Source organism: Argentina silus (genome assembly GCF_951799395.1).
Source record: "Argentina silus genome assembly, chromosome: 2".
In the NCBI taxonomy this organism is placed as follows: Eukaryota; Metazoa; Chordata; class Actinopteri; order Argentiniformes; family Argentinidae; genus Argentina; species Argentina silus.
This window is the reverse complement of record NC_139656.1, coordinates 6,457,110-6,467,833: the sequence shown is the minus strand read 5'-3', so window position 1 is coordinate 6,467,833 and position 10,724 is coordinate 6,457,110. Positions and strand designations below refer to the sequence as shown.

General features: G+C 43.9%; 1 protein-coding gene across 3 annotated transcripts in view; it reads left to right on the top strand.

The window, feature by feature from the left end:
• Positions 1-4,429: 4,429 nt before the first annotated feature.
• The window catches only part of dclk1a (doublecortin-like kinase 1a), a gene marked incomplete at its 5' end in the record, with an annotated part of 38,983 nt that continues 32,688 nt past the window's right edge, over positions 4,430-10,724 (top strand). For 2 of the 3 annotated variants that reach the window (XM_083688207.1, XM_083688208.1), the window contains 2 exons: positions 4,430-4,790; positions 5,662-6,011. In XM_083688207.1, the coding sequence (XP_083544333.1) occupies positions 4,436-4,790; positions 5,662-6,011 (705 nt within the window). The remainder of the gene's footprint in view (positions 4,791-5,661; positions 6,012-10,724) is intronic. The other variant, XM_083688206.1, reaches the window with a different exon arrangement.

Here is a 10,724-nt window from a genome sequence, read left to right as displayed (position 1 = left end):
GGAAGGCTAGGACAGGGAGTAAATTACCAAGGCTTAAACAATAGCTTCGTTTGAAATGTTGTATCTAGCAGAATCGCCCCCAAACCCATTGGAAGGATAGTGTACAGTATATGGAGCCATCACTGTATTGCTTAAGAAGTGGTAAAAAAAAACTGAAGGTTGATTGAAAAGAGGGGACTGGACGGGTTAAGAATAAAGACATACATTTATTACATATCACATGACCAACTAACACAAGTTAACATTACGTTATATCTGACTCCAAAATATATATTATATGATTAATAATGATTTGCTCATCCCTGTGTGACACTTGATCATATCGGATCCTAGATTCCATTACAAATACCACAGATTATAGATTCCTAGATTCCATTACAAATACCACAGATGATAGATTCCTAGATTCCATTACAAATATGTTATTACCATGCTTTTAGTTACAATTAATCGTGAGCATAGTGCACAGAGATATCCTCAGGACGTCCACCATTCAACTGTAAATAGGTGTTCCGGGCTGAGATAGGGGGGGGGCATTGATCACCATTCACAATGGAAGATCAGACGACCACTGTCTTTGAATGAGACACATTTAAATACATTTAAATCACATGGCTGGTGCCACCAAATCCGTCTACACTCACTCCTATCCAGTTTCTTCATATCTACACATACTCCAAAGGGGCAGAGGATAGTCGAAGGGCTAAGGGCTTATCTTACTTCCAAGAAGACTTCTCTCTTCAACTTGCAACAGGATGAACATACAGTGCAGACTTCATGACTGTTTTGTATGAGGTTATTAATAGACCATCATGAGAGTGTGCATCAAACCTCTTTTATTGATTGTGTGTACACTGATCGCAGTGTGTACTGTATAATGCATTGAGGTTGTGTCGCCTAGTCAAATAGCTCTGTATAAACAGCTAGTTATTCACCGTGCAGCTCTGTACAGTATCCACCTGAACTCTGTTTGACCTACAGTATGACATACCATCTCTAACAATTCAGCATGACTCTATTGTGTATTTGATGTATTCTATATGGTGCAGAATATTTCTTGTATTATAGTGACGTGTGCTATAGAAAATGTAAAAATATAAACTCAGTTTATACCAAGGTCTTTCATAGCTGGTTTTATGGTTTTGTTAAATCTTTACACACGTGCGGCATGTGATATTACAAGTATTATCCAGTGGAGCCATAATGAATATTTACATTCTTATGAAATTCAATAACATCGTTTTTCTGGGAGATTATGGGAGAAGAGGAGGGAATAGAGAGTTGAGAGAAGAGGAGGGAATAGAAAGGAAGGGAAGCAGAGAGGTCGGGAGAAGAGAAGGGAAGAGAGTGGAGTGAAAGGGAGTGGAGAGTTGACGGGCAGAGTAAAACTGTGGTCAACCAGCAACATGGGGCACTGACCTGCTGAGTTTGACATTTTCAGAGTCTGTTTCAGTTGCTTACGTACCTCCCACGACCTGAATTATATAAACATTACTGAATCCTTAACACTTTCATCTTTTCAGTTTATGTTATGTAATGACTTAATCTAGGCCTCACGGGCTTGGTGGGAGTGGGCGTTAGATACTGTATATACCTCTAAAGAATATAATCAAAACAGCTATTTCTCTATCTCAGAGAAAGTTATCAGATTGATAGGAGCTGAATATTGTTGTCCACCTAAAGATATATCTCTTTGTCCACCTGAAGTTTGTTTTGGTCTCCCCTCATGCAAAGAAGGAAATTATAAAACATTATATGAACATGCATTGAGAAGATTGGCATGTACATGTATACAGGTATTTATCGTTGTTGATCGTTTGTGTATTAACAATGTTAGGAAGCTAAATTAACAGTGTCTTTTTTAAAACAAAAAGAAAGGAAGACAAGTTCTTGCCATCTCTCAACAGATGGATTCCAGGTTCCAGATTGGGTTTGTGTCAGCTATGAGTCATCGGTCCACCTCTTCAAATGTGTGGATGGGTTTTATTTGTTTGTTTTCATTCTCACACATTCTCCTACAATCTCTAGCTGAGATATGATCTGCTCTCTTCATAGGACTTGTGGTCATGGGGATATCAACTACCTGAAGTTGTGTTTCTATTCAGAGGTGGTCAGTAGCCTACAGTATCTGAGTTCTGACCTTGGCATCAAATGCAATAGGGTTGGGAGTAACAAGGATAATATTCTGTCTTAATATGACATTACGGTACTGTAATCTCATGAATAGATGTTAGATACCGTACTTAGAAGACTTAAAATATCAACATTGGTCCAGTCCATTATATGGTGTCCCTAGGAATCAATTAGTTATTGATTAAAGGAGTTTGTCCTTGTAAGTTCACTGTCCTTGAGTTGGCAAGCAGTTTGCTCTTGGGTAGTATTACCAGTCCTCTTCTGATTGGTCTGAGGACACTTTCTCCCCAAAACTTGCCCTGGTTCCATGGCTTATTTTAGAGACGAACACCTTGTCATCTCTCAGCCTGTCTGTGACACATTTTATGCCCCTGTGTGTGTGTGTGTGTGTGTGTGTGTGTGTGTGTGTGTGTGTGTGTGTGTGTGTGTGTGGAGGGTGTGTGTGTCCAAAATAGACCTGTGTTTGAAGGTCTGAACAGGGAGAACAGTTCCACTCACACTCACAATCAATCGTACACACAAATAGCACTGTGTCACTGATCATCAGAGAGGAGACAGTACCCTGAAGAAAGGATGTAGGTCATTAAGTTTTATCTCTCTCTGAGTCCATTTCCTCTCACCAGTTCCTCCCTGACGTCATACACAAACAAACACACACTCATAGAGAGAAACAAATAAACAAATTGTAATTCATTGCCTGAAAAAACATCCAATGAGACACAGACTGCAGGGTCTTGTTTTGTCCGCATTTAAACTGGTCTTGGTCTGGACTGGATATTGAGAGGTTGAGTGTTGGTCTGGAGCTCAGGTCTAGACTCTATATCTCCATCTCTCCATCTCTCCATCTCTCGTCCCTCATTGCAGTTGTATGAAGGCGCCTGTACTTTGAGACTCAAATTGAATCAGAAGTAGTCATCATTTTAAAGTGTGTTTAAAACATCAACACAATGTGCCTATTTTACGCACGCACACACACACACACACACACACACACACACACACACACACACACACACACACGCACGCACGCACGCACACACACACACACACACACACACACACACACACACACACACACACACACACACACTTATTTAATAATAATTGAGAAAAACATCCCCTGTCAGGCAGCGCGTGTCTTGCGGTCTGAGGGAGTGCTGCGCAGGAGGGGGTTGCGGGACCGGGCGCGAGTCTGTGGCGTGGGGCTGCATCCCAATGAGGGAGACTCAATCGAAATCACGGCACGACTGGATCGTGGGGGAGAAAGAAGGAGAAGGGGGTGGGGGAGAGAGGAGGGGAGGGGGAGCAGCTGCCGCCCAGCCCAGCCCAGCCTCCACACTTCTCACTCACTGGCTGGTAGAGGAGAGATAGATCCACGGGACAACAAAGGACGTGCGCGGCTGATCGTGATAACCAGGAGCACACTCCGTGTCAACAGCACTGAATTCTTCTATATTCTGGGAATTAAATACAGTAAGGCTGGAGGTGACCGAGCCGTTAGTAACTCTTGTCGGTAAGCAAAACAAATCCGTATACACTGAACACAGGTGTAAACTAAATCACAGCATGCCTGTCCATCGCTCTTCGTCTCATCTGCACTCGTCTCGTGAGGCTTTTATCATTCTCAAAATTGACATTATAGCCATCTATATATTCGTTTATGGGACCCTGGCATTCAATTTGGTCCATAGTTGATAACTGGTCCACTCTTCCAGTATGTTTTTGGTCATACAATAATCAAACATCAAATTAAATTGAAACATTCGATTTGTTTTAGCCTATTATCAGTAACTTTAAAAAAAAAGAAAAAAAAAATCTTTGTTATTTGAGCTCAGTCAAACAGCTCTGATTAGCGCTATTTGTATTGAGGCGCAGAACTCCGCATAATCCCTGGACATTGTGTGAGCGGCTGTGCGCAGCTTTTAAATATTCATAAAGAAAAAAGAAACACATAGGCTACTATCAATTCATCACACAAGCGACGTTCTCTCCCTCTGCGCTCTACTGGACAGACTGCACATTATAATAGCACGCATGCAGTGGGACATGCTACTGTCCAGGGCTTAGAAAGCGCATTATCTGTCATTAAGTTATTTTAAGACTGGACTGGACACTAGCCTACCAGACACCGGTAGGTAATAGGCTGGTTGTGGTTCGATTTAAACTCTTGTTGCTGTGCTGTTAGTCTTTATTTTGACACTTTCTCATTCTTACGGGGGTTTCTTTTTTATTTAAAGTTGCTGCCTATTTGTGTTTATTTACCCCAGATTGTAGAGCCGTTCTTGTGACCTTCGGGAGAAAAATGGAACTGGAGCATTTTGAGGAGCGTGACAAAGCCCGCGGCCGCGGCAGTGGGAGGTTGAACGGGGTGACGAGTCCCACACACAGCGCTCACTGCAGTCTCTACCGGACCCGAACCCTGAAGACTCTCAGCTCAGAGAAGAAGGCCAAAAAGGTCCGCTTTTACCGCAACGGAGACCGATATTTCAACGGGATAGTCTACGCCATCTCGGCGGACAGGTTCCGGTCGTTTGACGCTCTGCTGGCGGATCTTACCCGCTCCCTATCCGACAATGTCAACCTGCCCCAGGGTGTCCGAACCATCTATACGGTCGATGGGTGCAAAAAGATCACTAGCACAGACCAGTTGGTGGAAGGTAAAACTAGTGTTTCTCCTAACCTCTAAAAACAGTAATCATCATGGTTGATTCAGAACTGTCTATTGAGAATTTGCCGTGTCACCTGTTCAGTTAGTTCACACCAGGGCTGATAAAGGAGACCAGTAGAGGAAACCAATTCAGACTACTGAGATGTACACTAGAGAGTTTTCCCCAGGGATCTGTGTTGACATTCACCAGTATATCAATGTACAGTACCAGTCAAAAGTTTGGACACAAACTTGCCAAGAGTGTGCAAAGCTGTCATCAAAGCAAAAGGTGGCTACTTTGAAGAATCTAAGATATAAAACATATTCTGGTTTGTTTAACACTTTTTTGTTTACTACATAATTCCATATGTGTTCCATCATCGTTTTGATGTCTTCAATATTAATCTACAATGTAGAAAATAATAAAAAATAAAGGAAAACCATTGAATGAGAAGGTCATCCAAACTTTTGACTGGTACTGTATATGTATTTATATATATCAGTATATCACCCTGGAGATAGAGTCAAAGGCAGCTGCTGATAAGAACGTATTTCCTACCTGTTATGTAACATCACCTAGGTTGGGCTGGTGCTGGTCAGTGGTCCCTCTCTTTCCTCACATTTGGCTACATGTTGTTAGTTCCTCACTCCCGCCCCTTTCTCCACATCCCCTCCCCTCCCCTCTGATCCCTGCTCATTCCGATCTTCACCCTGCTCCTTTCTTTCACCCACCCCCACCCCTCACCCCCACCCCCACCCCCACCCATTCCTCCTCACTCCATCTCTTTCCCTCTCTCACCCTCCTCATCACTCCAAACCTCTTTTACCTCACATACTGTTAGATAAGCACTCAACCTCCCGTTTCTCTATCTCTGTCTCAGGTGAGAGTTATGTGTGTGGCTCCATCGAGGTCTATAAGAAGCTGGACTACACTAAGAATGTCAACCCCAACTGGTCGGTCAACGTCAAGGGTTCGGCCGTGGGCACCAGGGGGCCCCCTTCCCTGGGAAGCGCCATGGCCGGAACTCCGGAGAAGTGGGAGAGCAAGGACTTCATCCGGCCCAAGCTGGTGACGGTGGTCCGCAGCGGGGTGAAGCCTCGTAAGGCTGTGAGGATCCTGCTGAACAAGAAGACAGCCCACTCCTATGAACAGGTCCTCACTGACATCACTGACGCCATCAAACTGGACTCTGGAGTGGTAAAGAAGATATATACGCTGGAGGGGAAACAGGTGAGAATGGATAATATTTAGATAATAATCTAGGTCTCAAGGATGTTTTACTTGGCTATTGTTGGGGAAATGTGAAAGAATGATTGTAGCGTTTGGAGAGAGCTGATGTTTTTCTGTCTTGTCATGTTTGTTTTGGTTATTTCCTGATGTTTAAATGCTGGTCTTTCACGGCGACGTTGTCATGGCTGGTCTCTCCTCCTAGGTCACGGTTATGGGCTGGGCTTTGACTAGAATGAAAACATGCAAGTCCTGATAGTGTAAAAAGGAGGGTTGGAGAGAAGGAAGGAAGGAGGTATAGAAGGATGCTAGCCCTGAACTCACCCTGAAGGTGATGTATCCTTGTGGAGAAACACTATTGAATGAATTACTCTTTATTTTTTCAGCGCGAGAAGTGCTTTTGTGTCAGTCCTAGAAAGAGAGCGAGAGAGGAGGAAAGAAATACTGGCAGAATGTCATGATGTATGACATCATTCTCCCCTCCTACTCACAGCCTTTCCAAAATACAAACTTGTTGTCATATTTAAACAGTCAGACAGACAAGATAGAGTGAGATAAAAAGAAAGAGGGAGAAAAAGAGAAAGAGAGAGAGGTAAAAGAGAGATAGAGAGAGCTAGAGAGAGAGGTAAAGAGAGATAGAGAGAGAGGTAAAGAGAGATAGAGAGAGCTAGAGAGAGAGGTAAAGAGAGATAGAGAGAGCTAGAGAGAGAGGTAAAGAGAGATAGAGAGAGGTAAAGAGAGATAGAGAGAGCTAGAGAGAGAGGTAAAGAGAGATAGAGAGAGCTAGAGAGAGAGGTAGAGAGAGCTAGAGAGAGAGGTAAAGAGAGAGAGAGAGAGCTAGAGAGAGAGGTAGAGAGAGCTAGAGAGAGAGGTAAAGAGAGAGAGAGAGAGATGGTTATACAGATGTATGAATGGAGTCAAGGCTGTTGCCCACGCAGTTGCTGTTTCTACGAGAGCTTCAGAGAACAGACAGAAATAACTCAGTCTGAACCCCATTGATATTCCACCCACTTCTCCCTGAGCTCCCTCACACATCTGTAGAGAGACACTAAAAATAGGAGTCAAATATGTACACACATACTCAAAACACACACACACACAGGTGCATTCATGCACACACACACACACACACACACACACACACACACACACACACACACACACACACACACACACACACACACACACACACACACACACACACACACACACACACACACACACTTCTCCCTCCAGTGCAGAGAGGTGAAATAAGGAGAACATCTCTCTGTGGTCTCCTCTCTCTTTCTAGCAGCTAATGATGTGTACATGTGTGTGAATTCAGCAAATCATTCATTATCATTATGAGTCATTATAACTATTGTATGTCTTCATTAGTCTTTGAAGCTTAAATAGCTTGTGGGACTCACATTAGTTAATAGTTCACATTAAACAATAACGTCAAGTCTAGTCATTTTGTGTTTTAGAGTGGTAATCATCATTAACATTACCAGAGCTGTTTGAATGTGTGGAAATGAATGATCAGTCTCGGAATTCCATGAGATTGCCATCCCAATGGGCCTATGAATGGAAGGGGAGGGGAGAGTAGAATGCATTTGAAGGGTAGAATACATGCATTACAGTCTGAATGGAATCAAAAGCTTGCCATATAACCCAATCCAACCCAATAACCCAACCCTACTCAAGCAGCAGCCAGTCATTCCGGATAGCATGATCCAAACAAACTCTCTGCATCCCAGAAAATCCTGGGATCAAGTTTTCCTTGAGAAACCTCCTGATGGGGATTAGGATCATGCTTTTGCACAAAGGTCGTCGCTGGTTACAGCAGGTTGGGAGATTACACAATGGTTGCCGCTCTCCCCCACTCAGTCTGAACCCCATAGTGAGCGGAGCTAAGACTATTATGGGAAGAGCTATTTTTAACCCCCCTCATCGATTGGGCCTGTAGGCATGGTAACGCACTGCCAGATGGGCTGGGCTCAGAACCAGCTCAGTGCAGTGTCTGTGTCTGTGCGTGCGTATGTGTTTGGTGATTATGTCATTACAGAGAGGTAGGAGACACCGATTGGGAATGAGGAGGAGAGAGATGAGGAAAGAGGAGGAAGGAAACGTCACATAGACGAGAGAGATTAAGGGAGAGAAGAGAGGGATTTTGAGGGGTAAGAGAGAAGTGGTGGCGAAAGGATGGGTCTTGCGCAATTCGGGGTGCACATTCTGTCCCTGGTTGATGCCCTTGTATGTTAGTGCTGAAACTACCCTCCCTCCATTCATCCCCCCGGATTTGAAGAGGCAAAGGCCATAGTTCACTCTGGATAATCTTACGGCAGATTCAAAATAACTCTTTACAGTAAATGAGGCTAATCCATACTCAATTGGCTAGCAAGGAGTGAGAGGGAGAAGGAGAGAGTGATTCCATCAGAGACATGGAGGAATAGATTGAAAGAGTCCACATGGAAACCCTCCTAAACCATTATAAATCCTTACTTTCCCAACACAAGTTCATTGGTAACCAGTCAATGGACTGTTGGTTAAATAATCATGAATGTGTCATATTTTCAATAGTGTGTAATAGAGTGTAAAATGTGAATGTACCGTATGACGTAATGTACTACACAAAACAATGTACTAAACATAGAGAGCGATGGAGTAGATGTAGCAGTAGGACTACGCTATTGCTACTTTGAAGTGACTCATTCAGCATCAACAAATGGGTTTCGGTGTGTTGGGAACAGGTAGGATGAGTGTGAGGAAGAGGTTCAGTGTCTGACAGTCAGAGGAGCCATGTCAGTCAGCCAGCCAGTCAGCTAGAGACGGAAGTAGGTTTCTGGGCCTGGCAGTAAAGAGGTGTCCCTGTAGACCCATAGCACCCAGGAAGCCAGGCCTCTGTCATTAACCCCAGTAATGAGGTCAGAGGCAGTGAGGCAGGATCTACATCTCTATTCAACATCTGTTATTCCCTTTCGATATCTTTCTCCTCGTCATGGTTTGTCAACTCACAGGAGATTTACAAGGCTCTCTCAGCACTGTTCAATACGCTATCATTGCATTTCATTGTATTCACTTCAGTTCAGTTCCATATTGATAAGTTCAGTTTAGTTCAGTTGAATTCAGTTCAGTTCAAATCAGTTCCATTATAGGAGTTAATTTCTATTCGATTTCATTTCATTACATTGTGCAGAGCAATTCGTCATTGTTGAGGACACAGATCTGATTGGTTAGGGTTAGACATACACACACACACACACACACACACACACACACACACACACACACACACACACACACACAAAGAAACAGTCTAGGACTGAAGCGAAGTGAAATGAATTATGGAGAATGTTTCTGGTAGTTTAAGCCATGTTAAAGCCTGTTAAACCACTGAGCTACAGAGGACATGTCGTGAGTACTGACATGCTCCAGGCCGTCTGAGTAGGCCAGTCCAGGGTGCTGAGTGGGCCAGTACACTCAGAGCTGTGTGTGTGTGTGTGTGTGTGTGTGTGTGTGTGTGAGAGTGTGTGTGTGTGTGTGTGTGTATCAGATAGTCTGTCAGCAATATGAGCAGTGAGGATGAATATCAGACTCCCTCTTCTTTCATATTGTCTCAAATCTCATTGTGTCTGATAGTAGTTATTTTTAGCTCTCTTCTCCCCGGTGGTTACCAGGAACCCCTCATTCCCAGTAGGCCCTGTGCCTTGGCCAGTTTCTATGACGATGTGATCCAGTTGCCTAGGAACAGGCTGATTTGCAGTGATGTCATAGGGGCTTGGGATGGTGGATACTGTGTATTGGTCTGATCAGAGAGATAGAAGTTATCAGAGATGACGCATGCACAAACACAAACACATACACACACACACACACACACACACACACACACACACACACACACACACACACACACACACACACACACACACACACACACACACACACACACACACTCACACACACACACACACACGCATCATTTGTGATTCACTTTAGCCAATTATGAACCAGTGCATGAATTGCTGCCACTTAATCATTTTCTTAGTTTAGTTATATTGTGGGATTGGTCATAGTCAGGGGCTTGTGTTCCATCAGGAGAATGTTCTGGGTGGAACCACCAGAAGGACTGTAGCTCTCTATAGACAAGGTGTTATGACTGCATAGTACCCGCAGTGCAGTCTACAATAGTACATTCAGACTGCATTGGCCTGCTCTCTTTCTTGGCAAGATTGTAGTGATTGTAAAGTCTCGGTTACCTCCTCTCTTCCTCTGCCTCTCTATCTTTTGCTTTCTCTCTCTATATTTTGTCCCTTTCTCTGTCTCTCCATCTCTCTCTCTTTGGGTATCTCTCCATCTGTCTTTCTCTCTCCACCCTATCTCCCCCATTCATTCATTCCTCCCTCTCACCTCCCCCTATCTCTCTTCTTCCCTCTCTCTGTCAGCACGCCATTGTTTTTACGGCCATTTAGCCTTCATTTAATTAACACACACAGCATGTTCCCTTCCCTCCCTCCAACGGCTGCAGCATATGGCCTTTCTCTCTCTCTCTCTCTCTCTCTCTCTCTCTCTCTCTCTGTCTCTTTCTCCCCCCCCCACACACACTTTCTCTCTCTCTCTCTCTCTCTCTCTCTCTCTCTATCTCTCTCTCTCTCTCTCTCTCTCTGTCTCTCTCTCTGTCTCTTTCTCTCTCCCTCCCCCCCCCACACACACCTTCTCTCTCTCTCTCATTCC